The following is an 18,807-nucleotide window of genomic DNA, read 5'->3' on the forward strand; positions in this document are numbered from 1 at the left end:
TATAACAATTTCCACTTTTTTGCAATAACGGTACTTGTTTCCTAGAACGGCCACAATCGTGAGTGATCGTGGCTCTTAATTAAGGGACACGATCCTCACGATGTGGCCGATTTTTTACAATTTTTTCCCTTTGAATGACAGAAATCGGGTCAATCGGTCGGTCGCGACCAATTAAAATCGGCCGCGATGCGACCGACCGATTCACCCGATTTTTCCATAGACTTCAATGTTAAAAAATCTTTTAACATTGAAATCGGGAGGATCGCGTCGGTCTTGTGCCATTATAATGGCACAAGATTAGATGGACTTGATTAAGTCCATCTCACATAGGGAAAAATGATAAAAAAGGTGAAATGGGCCAATATGACCCATTTCACATTTTTTATGTGCCCGCCATGACCCCACGATAGACGTCAACCCGAAGCGTGGCGAGCGCAGCGAGCCCGCGAGGGGCGGCGGTACGCGTCCTCCGACCTTTTCATTCCCCTACTATCCACGTCGGCGTGGAGTTGAGAATATATAGTGTGGCGAGCGCAGCGAGCCACCGAGCCCGAAGCGTGGCGAGCGCAGCGAGCCCCGCGAGGGGACGCGTATACCTGTGAAGTTATACGCGTCCCCTCGCGGGGCTCGCTGCGCTCGCCACGCTTCGGGCTCGGTGGCTCGCTGCGCTCGCCACACTATATATTCTCAACTCCACGCCGACGTGGATAGTAGGGGAATGAAAAGGTCGGAGGACGCGCACCGCCGCCCCTCGCGGGCTCGCTGCGCTCGCCACGCTTCGGGTTGACGTCTATCGTGGGGTCTAGCCCACTTAGTAACATTTGGGGGGGCAATTGAAAAAAATCGGGTGAAAAAAAAAAAAAAATCGGGTGAAAAATCGGTCGGTCGGATCGGTCGCATCGGTCGCATCGCATGCGACCAAATCGCATGCGATGCGATCGATCCGATTTTTTATCTTCCGACCACAACGATCTAAATCGTTGTGGCCGTGCTAGGAAACAAGTACCCAATAACATATCTATATTTATTCATATTTCAATTTCAGTTAAAATAAAGTTTTACATTTTTTAGGTCAATTTAGATTGAAAATCGTCAGTGAAGTAGTTAAAGCTCCCGGGATAATTGAATTGGACTGTAGGAGGTATGTGCGCCGCTAGGTGGCGTGTAACGCAATGAGTAGTGTGTGTATCCGTGTAGCGTGCTCATTCATACAGATGGTATCAGCTGCTCACCACGCTGCCTCTAGTTCCTGAGTGTTTGGCTGCGTCTCCCCGGCTCTGCCCTGTGTCTCTCATGCTGCTGAGCGGACACTCATCGGCTCCAGCCTGCGGTGCCCAGCAGCAGCCAGCGGACTCTGCGAGAAGTGCACGGGCAGATCCCCCTCGCAGCAGCCTCAGTAGCAGGGAGAGCCCCCCGCCAGCGTCCAGCACGGGGCAGCAATGCGCCGGCAGCATGGCCAAATGGATCAAGGAGCACCTGGGGTTCAAGAGCTCCAAGCCGCCCCCTCCTGCCCCACCTAAGCCGGACTACAGACAATACCTGACAGGGGGAGCCCCCACTCACCATCACCATCACCACCATCACCTGCACTCTACGGGACCCCAGTTCCCTGTCACTCCAGCCGGACAACCGGATATACTGGCAGCATATAAACTGCAGAAAGAAAGGGACTTTGAGGATCCCTATACTACTTCTGCCACTCCAGGATCCTGTACTCCTCTGAACTCATCTGTTGTGCCCACAGCACCTCCTGCCTCTGCTGCCCAGTCCCCATCCTCTCCTTCCCCGGATGTTAGGTATGTGTCCCCCAAGCACAGGCTCATCAAAGTGGACACTGGGGAGAAAGGAAGCTCAAGTCCCACCAGTAGCACTAACCCTACATCTAGTAACCCTGGGCAGCCGTTTACTGCTCCCAGCACTGGAGTAACTGCTGTCAGGTCTCCTCCTGCCACTTCGGGGGCCAACCAGTTTGATGACTGCAAACAGGATAAAGTAAGTGTGCCCTGCTGCCCTCCTTACCCTTGTAAGTGTGCCAGGCTGCAGAGTGATTGTGTGGTTGGGTAGGGGGCTCTTCTGAGGGCACAGTGTGTGTTTTGTCATTGTACATGTAGTAGTAATAAAACATAAATGTACATTGCATAAAGCAGATCCTCCTCTGCAGATCGCAAGTACTCATTGGTAGACACTGGCATGAGATCCTGTCCTCTGACTTGTCAGATCTGGACTTTTTAATGCAGAATAAAGAATTGTTTCTAATACGTGATTGATTCGTGGATTTCATCATAAACTTGATAAACAGAGGCGGTGTGCCTGAGTGCATCCTCTGTCATGGGAGGCTAATATATTCTCACACAAACCTTTATTCCCAGCGCCTGCAATAATCTAATGTTACAGAATATGGAGAGTAAAAGGATGCTTATTTTAAATGAACAAACACGTGAATGGGAAATGATGGGCACAGTGCTCCAGAGTAGGATAACGTTTATCAAGATGAAATGAATGACAATGGGAGCTGTCAGGGGGAGTGGAGCGGTTGATGGAAGTGAAGTCAACCCTTTCACTGCTGGTTTCTTTTTAGGTTCCTTTATTGTATGGCTGTGCTTATGGTTCTTTGTCATAGAGCCACAAAATGTAAGAAGACTTTATACTGCTGTGCTGGCGATAATGGCATTAACATCTACATGCCCCTCACCTGTGTTCCTTTATCATGTTGTTGTTGTTTTTTTTTTTACCTGTAAAGCACTGAGTCCTATTGGGAGCAAAATGCATTATTAATAATAATAATAATAATAATAATTAGATTAGCTGCTTTATTTGCCTGTAGGTGGTATATGGTTTTATTTCTTTCCAGTCATTTGCTGGGGTCTTTCTTTGTTGAAATGACTTTATTTGCATGGAGAGATGCTGTAATGATGCTTCATCATCTGCTCTCAGAGTTGTTGCCCCTGAGACATTACGATGTAACACATGATGTGTGGAGCAGTGTGTGACTGATCTGTGTGTGGGAGGAAGGTGAATAGATAGGTCTGGGGGAGGGGCTGGGGTTATGTAAAAGTGATATTCCATGTCATTGTGAAATAAGGCGGCAGGAAACTGTTCATGATTGTCACACTTTGTGTAAATATAGGTTTGTATTTATAGTTTGGATTTGTTTGTTTTTTTATTTTGCGCTCTATTTCCCTGCAATGTTTGTAAATAGATTATTGTGGTGCAGTGTATTGTCAGTCATTTCTGATTGAGGATAACTACATAAATGCAGTAGATCAGGTGTAATTGTGAATCGAGAGCAGTGCTTATCCAGCACAGCTTGGAAAGAGATACAATTGTGAGTGATATAGCACTAATCAGCTTTAAATTAACATGTGACAAGTTGTGTTTATAGATCCCGCCCCCTGTCATTTTTCAAAGCTGGTGATTCCCTGCAGAAGCCTATGGGCTTCTTAGCGCAGTGCTGTGTGAGGGATCCATCACGGATCCCTCCTGCATGCGCAGATGGACTCCCGGGTCTCAGATTCGGAAATCCAGAGCCGTGGCCGCATCGCTAGGGACAGCTCTTATCGCAAGAGCTGTCCCTTGTGTTAATAACCGTTTATAACCGCTTACCGCTAATGTAAGAGCATATGCGGTGCCTGGCGATACAGGGCAGCGGATGTTAGAACATCCTGCCCAGGGGCTGATTGGTACTTTCTAAACATTTTATTTCTTGTTAAGCTTTGGTAAATACCCTATTAACCCTCTGAGTGCCAACATCACTCTGAGAGATGCGCAAAATATCCGCTATAATTGCCAGCATCGCTCACATTTGTTATATAAGTTCAAATAAAAAATATTGTCAAAAAAAGATTATGGGGATATTTATTAGGATGAGAGATTCAGAAAGTGAGAGATTTGGAAAGAAAACCTCCTCCAGTATTTTTATTTTTTCCCTCTTTCTTTCTATTAAGGCGGGATGTATTAACATAAATCGCCATCCGGCTGCTGCGATGCCATCGCATATTTACTAACATGTGGCTGGCATCGCGGTGCGGTGATGGAGGCCTCCCGCGATACCTGTAGTGGGGGGGGGGGGGGGGGTCTCCGTCACCTCCTGGCCTCACGCCGGGACAGCTCAGTGTGGCTGTGCCAGGCGCCTCCCTGCCCCCCCCCCCCCCCCCGCGCCGCAGGAAGGACTTCTGGCTGCCTTGCTAGGGGAAGGAGGAGTTTACCTTCCGTGGTCCAGGAGGACCTGCAGCAGGATGGTAAGCCAGTGCGAGGGGGAGAGGGGGGCAGAAAAAAGAAGCCCATAGACGATACCATGCCCGGCGGTAACGATGCGGCCGGGTTTTAGTACATTTTTACACATTTTCAGCTTAATACGTCCTGTCCTTACTGTGTACCCTGACTGTTCTTCCTTTGATGCCTCCCATATATTGTTTCACTGCAGGTTATTTATCGGGGCCATGAAGAGTGGGATCGAATCGAACTTCACCAAAATGCATTCGATTTGGACTAATTAGAACAGATCTGTGCTCTATGGTCTTGCCTGCCAAGACTATTTTTCTATTCAATTTACATGGGAGCATTGAATGCTGCTAAAAGGTTTCAATGTGCATTCAATTTCGATTTGATTTTGCTTCTATAAGCAAAATCTAATAGAAAAATACCAAGTGTGCGCCCTATAAGAAGTGGTGTAATGCAGAGAATCCATTTTCTAAGGACTTTCTTCACAATTGTCTGACTGAGTTGTCATATATTACATACATACTTATTACATAGTGCTGTACATTGGAGAGATTATGATATAAATAAAATACATTGACAGGAGAAGGGTGGTCCTGTCCACATGATTATATGTAGGGCTGTGGGGAACGATTGATACATGAAGTAATAGCATAACATGGTAGCTGGGATGGGAGCGTGTGTCCCACTGTAGGTCAGGAGCTGCATCAGTATTGGTTACCTGAATAATGTTCCATATATTTAGATGTCCCCACATGACCTGATTGCAACATTCCTGATTGTAACATTCCTGATTTGTTGCTGTTACTAAGGGGTAGATTTATTATCTGTCGTTAAGGGGGAATATGCGATATCCTCATACATTAAGGCAGGGGATACCGCATCCCCTGATCTATGACATCAGCGATGCGGGTCCTCTATCAGCGTTGTTACAGGGATGGCGGCTTAGTGCATGTACTAATTTTAGTACTGTGCGCATCAGTCCTACCTCATTTTATGAATCTTCCTTCAGTGCATTTACGCTGTCTCCCCCTTGTCCATAACGCCAGATTTTTCTGCTTCTTTTTTTTTTTTTTTCTTCTTTTGTTCTTTTCAATAAACTTTGTGTTTTGCTCAGCTTCCGGCCTCTACGCCAGCTCGTCTCCGCTGTCCAAAGATGTATCTGCGCATGCGCCAGGCATACATCGTGAGACAAGCGTATACCTGTCGGGTGGGGATAAGACTTAAGCAATAATAAGTTTGGTCAAACTGCAAGGCCGCTTCACCACGAAAAAGTGGTGAAGCAAAACTAGATTCATAAAGAATGTTAGGGACATGTTAGTAAATCTACCTATAACCTCTTTATAATATCAAGTGCTTGGAACAGGAATGTAGAAATAAACATAGTTTAGCTCCAAATTGCTTCCATACAATCATACATATTATTGCTTAGATCTTTTAAATCTAAATATTATTTTAGTTGTAACTAAAGGTTCATACACACTGCGCGATCTTGAAATACTTTAAGCTTAAAAATCGACTAGTGTGTATGGGTGGGTGATGAGTGCTGATGCTTGTTCCCGCATCATCGCTGGACACCACCATCCGTCTACCTATTTCACAGTCCGGGTGAACCATTTTCCATAATCTTCTACTAAGGATTTATCTGCCTGTGATTTTAATTGCATCGTTTGGCATAAACGTTGTGAAAAAATGCTCAGTGTGTATGCACCTTATTTTTTTATCATGTTTTCACCTAAATAAAACCCCCATTTTGTTTCTGTTACAAATAATAAGTTAAGAAATGCACATTTTTTTTTTTTTTTATGGAAATTTGGCTTTGAGCGCTAAAATTTATATTTGGAGTAAGTAAAACCAACCCTTCATGCTAGCAGTACTGTAGCACTGTCTATCGCGGGATCTTAAAAAGTTAAGTGGATACAAACTGATTGTAATGGAGCTAAGTTTTGTGAACACAGCTATACAAGAGATCACATGTTACCAGTTGCAATTGGTTTGTTCTCCATGCTGCAGTGCAGCCTGATGAAAATAATATGGAGTATGGTTGGTGTGATGGTTAGCATTACTGTCTTACAGCACTGAGGTCTTGGGTTTGCTTCCCATCTGTGTCCTAATGGGGCCTACACATTGGAGCTTTTTGCTCAGCGAGCTAGCATAGCTCCACTATGAGTGCTAAGCAATCTGTCACAGTCCATGTTCTCAATATATGAACACAGGCAATGACTAGATATTTCAAACAGGCTTGAAATATCTAGGCCGGCGATAGCGACACGCAGGGCCAAGCATCGCAATCTCTATGGGGCATGCACACAGCAATTTCTACTTAATTTCAAAACGATCTAGTCAGATCGCTTAGAAAATATGCACAAATGGCTACATGTGTCTTTATCCCCCAATGCGGTGCAGAGTTTTGAAGTTCTACAAAATCCTACTCTGGGGCTAATTGGTTTCTGTCAAAAAAAATCTAAAATATTTTGGCTCCAGTGTACTTTATAATCCATAAACACTAACACGCATGCGTGTGCAATGAAGATGGATAATAAACTAACTGGAGCCAAAATATTCTTTGTAAAGTGCTGTGGAATATGTGTGCGTTATATAAATAGGGTAGCGATAAATATCCCACAGTTTATAAATAAATTCCGAAATGCTTATATTGAGTAGTAATTGCAGGATTTGAATAAGAATAACTTATATTTATAGCATGTAACAAAAGCATTATTCAGTAGGAATTAAAATAATATACAGAGTGTAGGTTGCGCTTGTATTGATGATGGGAAATCAGTATTTTAAGATAAAAAATAGTACATTTATTAATCCATAAACACACAGTTATTAAAAAATTATAATGGAAAAGCTGCTTCCGGTGGAATTGATGTATTGTAACATCACCTTTTTTTAGAGTGCTCTGTCCTGTTTTTTTGGGGGCCCCAAAAGTGTTGAATCAAGATGTTGAGTGTGGTATCCCTTGGGGTGCTTCCTCCATACGGTTTGTGGGGGTGGCGTGCCTCCCAGCTGGTTGGCCTAGGCACCTTGCCACCACATCTTTTAAACGCTGCCATTCCGGACATCATCCATTAAGGGTACAAAATCTTCTTTCCTCTAGTCTAAACTCATGCCTCAAAGCAAAGAGGGTGCCTGACAGTTCATTGTGTTGTCCCCTGATATATTTATACATGTTAAACATGTCTCCCCTTAAACGTCTCTTTTCTAGCGTAAACAATCCCAAATTGTCCAATCTGTCTTCATAATTCAAATTCTCCACACCTTTTATTAGCTTTGTTGCTCTTCTTTGGACTTTTTTCCAGTTCCATGATGTCATTTTTGGGTACTTCTGTACTTTCACGGCGCCAGCATGGTGCCGCGCGTCAGAGTCCCCTTGCGGGGCTCGCTTCGCTCGCACACGCTGCGGGCTCGGTGGCTCGCTACGCTCGCCACGCTAATTAAAATCAACTCCATGCCAACATGGATAGTGGAGGTATGAACTATCCATGTTGGCATGGCATTAACTTAGTTTATTTTACTTAGTTAGTGGCGAGCGTAACCCGGAAGTACGCGCGGCGCCATGCTGGCGCCGTAAAAGTAAAGAAGTACCCATTTTTGTAGTGAGGGACCAGAATTGTACTCCATATTCTAGGTGCGGTCTAACCAATGCTTTAGAAAGTGGCATAATTAGCTTTGCGTCACTAGACACCATACCTCATTTTTATACAGGCTAGTCTCCTATTAGCCTTTTTAGTAGCTACGTGACACTGATCAATACAGTTTGTTGTCTATTTAAAGTCCTAGATCCTTCTCATTTACCCAATGCCACTCCGTTTAGGTTATAACTAACTGGTTATGTCTCCCGAGATACAAACCTGGCATTTAATCAAATTGAACCTAATTTTCCATTTTTATTTGCCCACTCATCAAGTTTATTTAGATCGCTCTGAAGCGTAGTTACATCCATGTGTATTCTAATTACCCTGCTCAGTTTTGTGTTGTCAGCAAAGATTGAGACATTGCGGAGTATACCCACCCCAATATCATTAATGAATATGTTAAATAAAAGAGGCCCTAGCACTGAACCCTGTGGCATTCCACTTAGGGGGGTATTCAATGCCGCAGCGAGCGGCCGGCGAGGGGGTTAAACAACGAGGATTGCTGAAAACCAGCGATCCTCGCTGTTTAACCCCTGCGCCGGCCGCTCGCTCTATTCAACGTTATGGGGAAATCCTCGCCGTCACAGGACGAGAATTCCCCAAAACAGCGAGACCCGCGGCTGCTGCAGAAACCTTGCAGTTTTTAGCCACGGGTCTCGCTGCTTCTGGAGCCGCAACCGCCAATTCCCCCTCGCTCGCTCAAAAAACGGAGCGAGGGGGAATTGGCGGATGTGGAGGATGTGTTGAATGCTGTCAGGGTGAGTGGTGACAGCGAGCAGGAAGCCGTGCTCGCTGTCACCACTCGCAAACAGCATTGAATACCGGCAAGGGGGGTTAAACAGCGAGGATTGCTGAAAACCAGCTATCCTTGCTGTTTAACCCCCGCGCCGGCCGCTCGCTCTATTCAACGTTATGGGGAAATCCTCGCCGTCACAGGACGGCGAGAATTCCCCAAAACAGCGAGACCTGCGGCTGCTGCAGTTTTTAGCCACGGGTCTCGCTGCTTCTGGAGCCGCATCTGCCAATTCCCCCTCGCTCCAAAAACGGAGCGAGGGGGAATTGGCGGATTCGGAGGCTGTGTTGAATGCTGTCACCACTCGCAAACAGCATTGAATACCTGCCTTAGTACAGGTATCATATTTGAAACTGCCCCATTTACAACCACTCTGTTCTCTATCCTGCAGCCAGTTTCCTATACATCTACAAATTTTGCCCAAGGCCCAGTTCCTCCGATTTATTAGCCTTTAATGTGATACAGTATCAAATGTCAGTTTAATGCTTTGGTCCAAGAAAAGAAAAAAAAAAAGTAATCCAGGTACTTATTGCTATGCCTTATATCCTCACATGGGGCCAGGACAGGTAAAACATAAAATTTTTAAAATTGTCAGATTTTTAGGATTTTCTATAATTATTTATTAATTACTAAAAAACATGAAACAAATACATGTAAAGGGGTATACCCTATTTCACGCTGTAATTTACCACAGGGGGGGTGGGGTGGGGGACACAGGCTTTTATTGTGATTTTTTCCCTGTCATATTTTGGCTCTCCCATTACTTTTTTTTAATGTGGTAAATTACCATATACTGCACAAAAACAAAAAGTTAGGTTCCATAAAATGCTGTGGACATATGTGTTTCCGTGGCAATGATCCTGCTTTGAAAGCGTACAGACTAAAACCACCGATAAGTGTTGATGGTCAAGGCTAATAGAATAGTCAGTTAGCTCAGGTAATTTCTCCTCAGTAATTCAATTATCTCTGTGTCTGCTCTATCAGGAATTTTGCTTGACCTGCCCTGAGGCAGGAGAAACAAAACCTGTGATAAATGCCACTTTTTTTTTATCTAGAGAGAACGTATGGGTGACTTAAGTGTCGTTCATTGCCTTTTCTGCCCCCTAAATTGTGTAATAATTGTATAACCTCTTTACAAATGTAAGAGTAGTACTTTCTGAAGAACACCACAAAATGCACAATGTTCTAGTATGTTCTAGAAGAGTGTTCAAGAATTATAGATTACTTGGATCTTCGAAGGTTCACAAGAAGTTCATACTAGTCACGGCCAGATTAACAAATGGAGTAGATAGCCCCAGTTTCGTGTTTTAGGGTTCACTTGCCCTGGGTGCCAGATTTGAGGGGGTGCAGAGTCATTTGAAAATAAGCCGTAAATTGGCGATGAGTCAGAAGCATGCCATGGTAGGGTTAGGCTGCAGAGGATATGCCAGGGCTAGATTAAGGGAGTTCGGCACAGGGCCCCCGAAAATCCAGGTAAGTGGTGCTTATGGAGGGCATAGTAATGCGAACAAAGGCTGCTGCATAGCTACTGTATAGAGGGGGGAGAGAGACACATTGTGCTGTAGTAATATGGGAAAAGTAGTAGGGGCACGGACTGCTGTAGAAATGTGGGAGGCACAAATTATACCCCTTTCAGACATACGACAAAATCCTGGGATTTTTTACGTGCATGCGCACAATCCCGAGACTAGGGTATGTCTGAAAGGCTTTACCTGGGATTTTAGAGGACTTTAGCGCACCTGCAATGGATCCGGGATTTTTAAAAACCCGAGTTTGAACCGGGTCTAAAATCCCGGGTAGTATGTCTGAAAGGGGTAGAACTGGTTTGCCACAGGTGCAAAAAATCTAAATTTTGGCCCTGATATAAATGTACATAGACCTAAATTGAGAGAGTTTCAGTACAGTTAAGGAAGAATAAATAAAATAGAGGTATTGGCTAGAAATATAAAATTAGCAATGATCTATTCACTAGAACTTGTCACTAATTCCAAGACTGCTAGGTGTTACAGCCTAAGGTTTGCTAATCAAGAAGTAAACATTTTAGTGCCTCTTACCTGTGATATTGATATAATGGGGCTATTCAAATGTATGAGGAAAAATGAATATTGTCTTGGTGAATATGAATTGCACATGCAGTCATACTACTTATTGCTTTAGAAACCAGATAGCCTCTAAGTATACATTTACATCCCCCCACATTGAATTTCTAGTCGCTTAATCTCAAGGCCACTGACACTGGGCAGGATTTTCAGAAAACATAATAAAAATGCTGGCAAAATATTGCTTTCTACATAGAATAGGATGTGCCTTTCATTGCAACCAGCTTCGAATGATTGCTTTTCGAAATCTTCCAATTTAAAATAAGCAGAGTTTGTGCAAGGTCAAAGACTATGGACCATGTGACTACAAAATGCACATTTTTCTGTGGTCAGACCAATTTTACTACATTGGAGAAAGTACTGTAGCTGAAACTTTGAACAGAACACAATCATATTAGCATTAAACTAGTTCACTTTTAATTTGATCTTTTTAAACCAAACTGTTGTCAACTGTAGAAAATAAATAGAATGAAAAATATCAACGTTTGGTCGTATTCTTGTGATACTAGCTTTCACAATTGCTTCTTTAGTGTTCACTATTGTGGGGGACAGCATAATATTACAGACTCCTTTCTAAAAATAAAACATTACGTTCTTGGGGAAATCTAGCAAGAGTTAAAAGAATATTGTGTATGTACTGCTAACTGTACACCAGATTTTGACAAGACCAAATTGTAGACAGGTCTTCTTTATGGCCATCAAATCCCATCCCCTAAGAGCACTGTGGCATACCTCCTACCCGTCCGTATGTGGACGTACATGCCAAATCATGATAATGGCCAGGTTACTCCCAAATTTGGCCATTTTAGAGAATTGGGGTTAAGGGGAACCAATGTTTTTTCATACTAATGCCCAATTTTGCATGTCTCAATTTTTGGAGGTATGAGTCTGGGTTGTGATGTAACCTTGGTGGATTTTGTGATCAAATTTGCTTAAAAAGGAAATATGGCTTTTTAGAGGCATTTGGAAAATCCAACTAAATACAGGTATGTAACAATTTGGGGTTTATTTTTGTCAACATTTTTTGTTTTAGTTGGATCTACAAGTCATGTGGAAATAGTTCGATTTAATCTAGGTTATGGCTTGCAGCAGAGCACACATTTTATGAATACTCTTCTCTAACTACTGTCATGGAAAAGGCTAAAACTGTATCATGTGTAAATTGTCCCACATCCATGGATAATAAAGGACTCAGTGATGCTACTTTAACCATGTGAGCTGTGTGATGATTGGAGCTAGGAAAACAACTTTTTCATTTACTGTTGTGAGAATGTCGTTGCCTGAAAACAGTATTTGGCATTTATGTGGTTACAATGTGTAATGAACATTTCTCATAGATAAATATCCTATACAGAAACTATTAGGATTTTCACATGATGGAATGGAGTGTTTCAAATCAGAAATTATGTTCCGCATATCCACTAAATGTGCTTTTTCCTGGTGTGGGTTTTGTAATGACATTTATAAAAACCCTTTCTAGGTTACAGTGTATAAAATGTGATATTCACATTATCAAGCCATCATATTCTAAACCATTGGTTTGCAAATTGGGTGCCACTGTGCTCTTGCAGGGGTGCATCGGGTGGGTGGTTCGGGACCACTTCAAATTATTTATGGTGAAAGTAAGAGGCAAAACCAGTGCTAATGGCTGACCATCATAAAGCATGTGGACAATCAGAACCACAACTGTACACCACCAAATACCCTAGTGGTGACAGTTTGGCATAATTTTCTTAATTTAGTATTTTCTTTAAAAAATGTATCACTAACTTTTGGTCTAGGGGTGCCATGAAATATAATGCTGATACTGAAGGCGCCGTGTTTTTTTTTTTTTTTTTTTTTTTTAGGAAAGTGTGGCAACCATTGTTCTAAACTGTAGTGTAAAAAATTGCTAGAATGTGGTTACGATGTGCAACAACTGGGGTTGTCCTGTTAAATGAGATGGAAACCTCATCTCAGGCGACACCATCCTAGGACTGGCTAAGGAACAATTCCTACATTTCCTGCGGTCTCATGCATATTCCTAACCCACCCCAGTGCTCTGCAAGGACCGCTTTCCTTTGTGTAATTGCTGTAGTGTGTTTACTATCTCTGTTGGAGCAGTTAGCATGGAAACAATTAAGGCTGAATTATTGCTCCCCAGCAAGTGGAGTACCTATAATGGGTGCCGGGTGTGTGGTACACACTGGTCTGTACCGCACATCCTGTAACCATTTCTTCAAATACTAAAGGTGCCCATACACGTTGCAATTTTAATATGCGTTTTGAACTTTTAAAGTTCAAAACGCATCGCATTGGTTAGAATCGCACCGTGTACCTGCGGGGATGCGATGCGCGTCCCCGTGGGTACAATACTGTATAACACAAAAAGTATCTGCAGGCAGTACTTTTTGTGCTACATCGCATCACTTTTGTAGTTTGACAATGTCTAGGCCAGTGGTCTCCAACCTTTTTTGGGTCGGGAGCTACTCGCGACAAAATAAACCGCCCGAAGAGCTACTAAAGTAAAAAATGTTAAAAAATCTGCATAATATAAAAAAAAACACACTGCAATGCCCCAGACATAATATGGCACACACTGCAATGTCCAATATGTCACAAACATACCTCCCAACACTGTAGGTAGAGGAGCAGAGACATCTGCGCGTGCCGAAGGCATGCGCCAAAAATTAGAGGGTTCAGCTACTACCGTGGAACTGCTGCGAGGCTACATCCCCCATTTTTTCCGCTATGGGGGCATGGTCAGCTCTCTAAGAGCTGTAGCCACATGGGGTGCGGCCATGGAAAATGGGGGTGTGATACACATATGCTCCCAATAGTACAGTGCCAGATACACATGACCCCAATAGTGCAGTCCGTGATGCCCATTATACCTATGCCGCATACTGTGATGCTCATTATACATATGCCCCACACCGTGATGCCCATTATACATATGCCACACACATGATGCCCATTATACATATGCCCATTATACAGTACATATGCCCCACAATGTGACGCTCCATTATGCAAAGTCCCACAGCGTGACGCTCCATTAAACAGCTCCATTATACATATGCCACACATGATGCCCATTATACATATGCCACACATGATGCCCATTATACATATGCCACACATGATGCCCATTATACATATGCCACACACATGATGATCCATTATACATATGCCACACACATGATGCCCATTCTACATATGCCCATTCTACATATGCCCCACACATGATGCCCATTATACATATGCCCAACACATGATGCCTATTATACATATGCCCCACACATGATGCCCATTGTACATATGCCCCACACATGATGCCCATTGTACATATGCCCCACACATGATGCCCATTATACATATGCCCCAAACATGATGCCCATTATACATATGTCCCACACATGATGCCCATTATACAGCTGTCACACACAGTACACACAACATGCACCCACTGTAACACACAGCACGCACACACAGTCTGTCACACACACACACACACACACACACACACTGTTACACATAGAAGTCACACACACACGCACACATTGCTCTCACCGGTCCTGGAGTTGTTTCCCAATACCTCTCCCCATCCATTTCCCCTGTCTAACCTGCAGGCAGCTGTAAACTGTCGGGCGGCCGCGGACTGTGAGTGCAGCTCCTCCATCATGTGTGCGGCTCCCGGTGGCTGTCAGGCTCCCAGGTCCGTCACTGCAACAACGAGGGGGGGATGTCGCCTGGCGGGGGATGTCGCGGCCAGGTCATAGTGCGGCACTGCCTCTACAGTGGGGAGAGGGCCCTCCCAGCTCCCCCCACCCACGCTGGCTGCAGACTGTCACTGGATGGCCAGGTACGGCCGCGTATGCAAATGACGCGGTCAGCGGCGCACAGTGCACGCCGGCAGGAGGTCACTATCTTGCGCATTTGACCTCCTGTCGCAAAGTGACGCCGCGAGCTACCGCAAAACACCCGGAGAGCTACCCGTCGCTCGCGAGCGACGGGTTGGCGATCCCTGGTCTAGGCCAACAGTGACAAGAGATGGACACATGAAAAGGTCAAAGTGAGGTTTTTGTTTTCTTTTTACTTTTGGTGTCCATGTCCACTCCTGAGTAGCAAGGATTGTACTACTTTCCCACAAATGGTTAATTTCACTCACCATGCTTCAAACCTGGGGCCTCACTCGCTACTGCTGTCCTTTACCATCCTTAGAGGTGTGTTCAATTATTCATGGATTTAAGTGTGCAGGGGAAAGCTCTGGGTTTTATTTCCAGAGCGATTCAGTTATATTGACTTTTTCTTTGCAAAAGAAGTATAATGCATGCTAGCCCATACATTCTGCATATCGTCTAGTGTGTATGCACTAAATCGTTCACTATGTGCGCTCCCAGGGGATGGTAGCGATGTCCTCTGTCATTTTGTACATGCAGGACAATGGAGGATATCACTAGTGAGCATGATAACCCCCGCTCAACACTCCCCCCACCATTGCTGTTGCTTGTCACGCCATCGGCAAGTGTGTATGCATAATGTCTAATGTGTACCCAGCTTAAGCATTTCTCTGATTTTCGTGCTTACTGGGTTCCTACAGCTAATTGGATCAAGCAGTGCTGATTGGATATACCCTATCATTTGGCATTGTCTATTTTTTTCTTATATGAACCATCAACCCCCCCCCCTTATAGTAATTGTAATTTTGAATGTTAAGGTTTTCATATACAGTAATCACAGCTACTGTAGGTACTTGTCTTGTGGTTAAGTATCCACTATTATTGAAGAGCGTTACAATTTTTTGCTGTTATTAACATTGTATCTTCCATAGCAGACCACAGCAGTCAGAATTAAACTCTTCATCGCTGAGGAGACCCACAGAGCTGTAGTAATGAACTCCTTTATTGCTAAAGAGACACGCAGAGCCGTTTTAATTAATCCCTCCACTGTTGTGAGATTTGCATACCCACAGAATTAAACGACACTTCACTGCTGGAGGGAAACCTGCAACTTTGTTACAATCTCCACTGCTATTGGGACATGCAGAGTTCTTCACTGTCGGATAACATCACCCATTAACCACCTGCACGATCTGTAACGTTCAAGCGCTCCAGGGAAGCTGGGGATTGCTTTAAAGCTCCAGGCTCATTTTGAAACCACCTTGATTTCTCAACTGATGTTTTCATAGGCATGTAAATCCTTGTCTAATAATCCTGCTTGGCTCAAGATCTAAGTTTTGAGTAATGTTGGCTGGTGCATGAGAAGGATTGGCAGATTCGCAGTTGACCTCAGACTTTTTATAGTAGAACACTTTATAAGCCAATGAAATAAAAACAGGCTTTTGGTTTGTATTAATCCAGTGTTTTGTAAATCTATTTGGCCATGAAACACTGAGTTATGTCAGAAGCGGAAGAGATGATTTTTTAAGGCTATATAAATAATCATGTGTGAAAAAGGGGTGCAAAAGCAAATTAAAAATGGACAATCTGGAGAGTTGATAAGTATTGTCACACATTTTACACGATTTCCCGGGGCACTTTACTGCTAAACTAAGGTATCTATGCTTGTCACACTTGATAAAGTCCCCATTGTATCTTGTTTACAGAACATAGTGATAGTGTTATATTTAATTTATGATTGAAAAGGGAAAAAATGCGAAGAATTCCATGTAACAAGTGTGAAAAGATTCATTCTATTGTGTATATGGTTCTTACTGGAAAAACGGAGACAGTCCTGGAAATTGCATGCGTATTTGGCAGCTATGAGAATTCCCAAATCTGAATACACCCCACCAGCATTTTGGGATAAAATACCCCTGCCAGTCCCAGCACTGAGAAACATTTTATAATTAATTTGTTTATTCTCATAGCAACCAATTAATAGGATTGTTTTATTGTTTTTTTTTTATCCCATAACCTAAACATTAAATAAAATGTCTGATGCTACATAAGTGAGTAAATGATGAATATAATAACAATCTCTGTTCTGATTGTAGAGATGTATTAACTACATGCTTGGGTAGCTGGTCTTGAGTGTAATGTTGATGATTTCTATGCAGAGCACCACTTTGGGCTGGGCAAGACTTAGGGCCTAATACAGACCTGTTCACAAAACTGCATTTTTTTTTTAAAGCAAATGGATAAAACCATGTGCGCTGCAGGTGGGGCAGATGTAACCTGTGCAGAGAGAGTTAGATTTGGGTGGGGTGTGTTCAACCTGAAATCGAATTTGCAGTGTAAAATAAAGCAGCCAGTATTTACTCTGCACAGAAACAACCTAAATCTAAAGCGTCATACACACATCATACAATAGATCGCTTAGAAAAGGTGCATGGATTGCTTTTCTGTGTATGCCCTGCAGTGATGGCGATGCATGGTCCCAATTTTTTTTTTTGCACTGGCTTTCCCTAGATTGTGGGGCTTTGCCTATTAAAAGCCCCGCTGAGCACGATCACTAGTCACACAGTTGTGTGCTGAGCGATCGGTCTGAAGCATGTTGCTCAGCCTAAAAGCCGGGTCACCCAGCGTGTACGGGGTTTTACTCTAAAACAAAATCTAACACTCTGCACATGTTACGTTTGCCCCACCTGCAGTATAGCAAGGTTTGTTTTTGTCCAATCTTGTCCGAATTAGGCACAAAGTGTAGGTGCCACAAAGCTAAAATCTTGGAACTTAAATACTGTATAGTTGATTCTATATGATAAATGTATTCTCTTTTTCTCAGTGCTAAATGACCTCCTGCATTGCTGTGCTTAGCAAAGATACCGGATGTCACTTAGCATTGAGCTGTATTTAAAGGTGATTTACTGGTGGTGGTGGTATGATAACTTAACTCTCAAAGCTGGTTACACACGAGACATGTCATCCAATCTGTCAGACCAACCTACCGGGCACATCATTTTTGTTTGTTCCTGGCTACCTGCTATGTCGCATGTCTGTACGTTGTGTGCAACATCCTCTGACCGCATTTACCACCAATTATGCAGTGCTTGAAACTACACATCCCAGCATGTCTTGCCATAGTTTTGCTATTAGGGAATGCTAAAACTATGGCAAGGCATGCTGGGTTGTGTAGTTTCACAACAGCTGGAGGGCTGCAGATTGGACATGCCTGCTCTAGTGTGTGCCTGCTATGTCGCTAATGATGCGGGCTCTTGCATGTCATCAGAAGCCGCCTCCATTGGCCAATGTAAGGTGGGGCCAATGGACCACATTGCTAATAAGAGCCATGCTGCTGGATGAAGCCACTCCATTGCTGCCAGCATCAGCACGTGTGTATGCCATTGCCAGGACCTGTTGGCCTGCCATGTCGCTGGGTACACACATTGGATAATATGTATCCAGCTTCAGTGGTCTCTGCCCTGCAGGTTTCACATTTTTATAGATATCCTTGATTGTGCACAGATGGTGTAATCAAACTGAATGAGGTACGATCGATGGATCCATCGATCCATCTATCTATATAGTGTCCCATGTGCTTGCATGTTGATATCGCTTAAAACATGAACTGTTGTGGTGCCTTGAATGCTGCATTTGGGAACCACTGACTTATAAGATACAGAATGTCTGCTGATGAATGCATTGCTTGTGTGTGAGATTTAAAAACCACGAGATCTAATTTTGGAGCAACAGCTCATGTGCTGCATTACAAGGGCCTTGGTGCTGATAACTAATTCTTTATGCACTTCATAATCTCATGGTCACAATTTTAAATGCTGCAGACCTGAACGATGATTGAGATTGGACTGTTGTCTTGCCACTCAAAGAACGCTAGGCACAAATACCAGGGCTGTTTCTGGAAAATGTATCCTGAATCATGACTGTAATATAGCATGCATAGCAAGAGTTTGCAACCACCTTCTCAGTATGCTTCCCTAGAGAATAAAGGGTACTATATGATGATGATGATGATGATGATGATTTTATTTATATAGCGCTCTTTCTCCAATAGGAGTCAAGGGGCCGGATTCTCTAAGCTTCAAAAGTGATAAAATGGAGAGTGATAAACAGCCAACCAATCAGCTTCTGCCTGACCTTATTCAAACACAGTCTGTGACATGGCCTGTAGATGC

General features: G+C 43.5%; 1 protein-coding gene across 8 annotated transcripts in view; it reads left to right on the plus strand.

Moving 5' to 3' along the window:
* The first annotated feature begins 1,194 nt into the window (after window positions 1-1,194).
* The window catches only part of SHF (Src homology 2 domain containing F), a 294,338-nt gene continuing 276,725 nt past the window's right edge, over window positions 1,195-18,807 (plus strand). For all 8 annotated transcript variants that reach the window (XR_014473486.1, XM_083183745.1, XM_083183747.1 and 5 more), the window contains exon 1: window positions 1,195-1,992. Coding sequence is in view for 7 of the 8 variants with exons in the window: in XM_083183745.1 (XP_083039871.1) it covers window positions 1,294-1,992 (699 nt within the window). In the remaining variant the exon portion in view is untranslated. The remainder of the gene's footprint in view (window positions 1,993-18,807) is intronic.

This window comes from Crinia signifera, chromosome 4 (genome assembly GCF_055691185.1).
Source record: "Crinia signifera chromosome 4, ASM5569118v1, whole genome shotgun sequence".
NCBI lineage: Eukaryota > Metazoa > Chordata > Amphibia > Anura > Myobatrachidae > Crinia > Crinia signifera.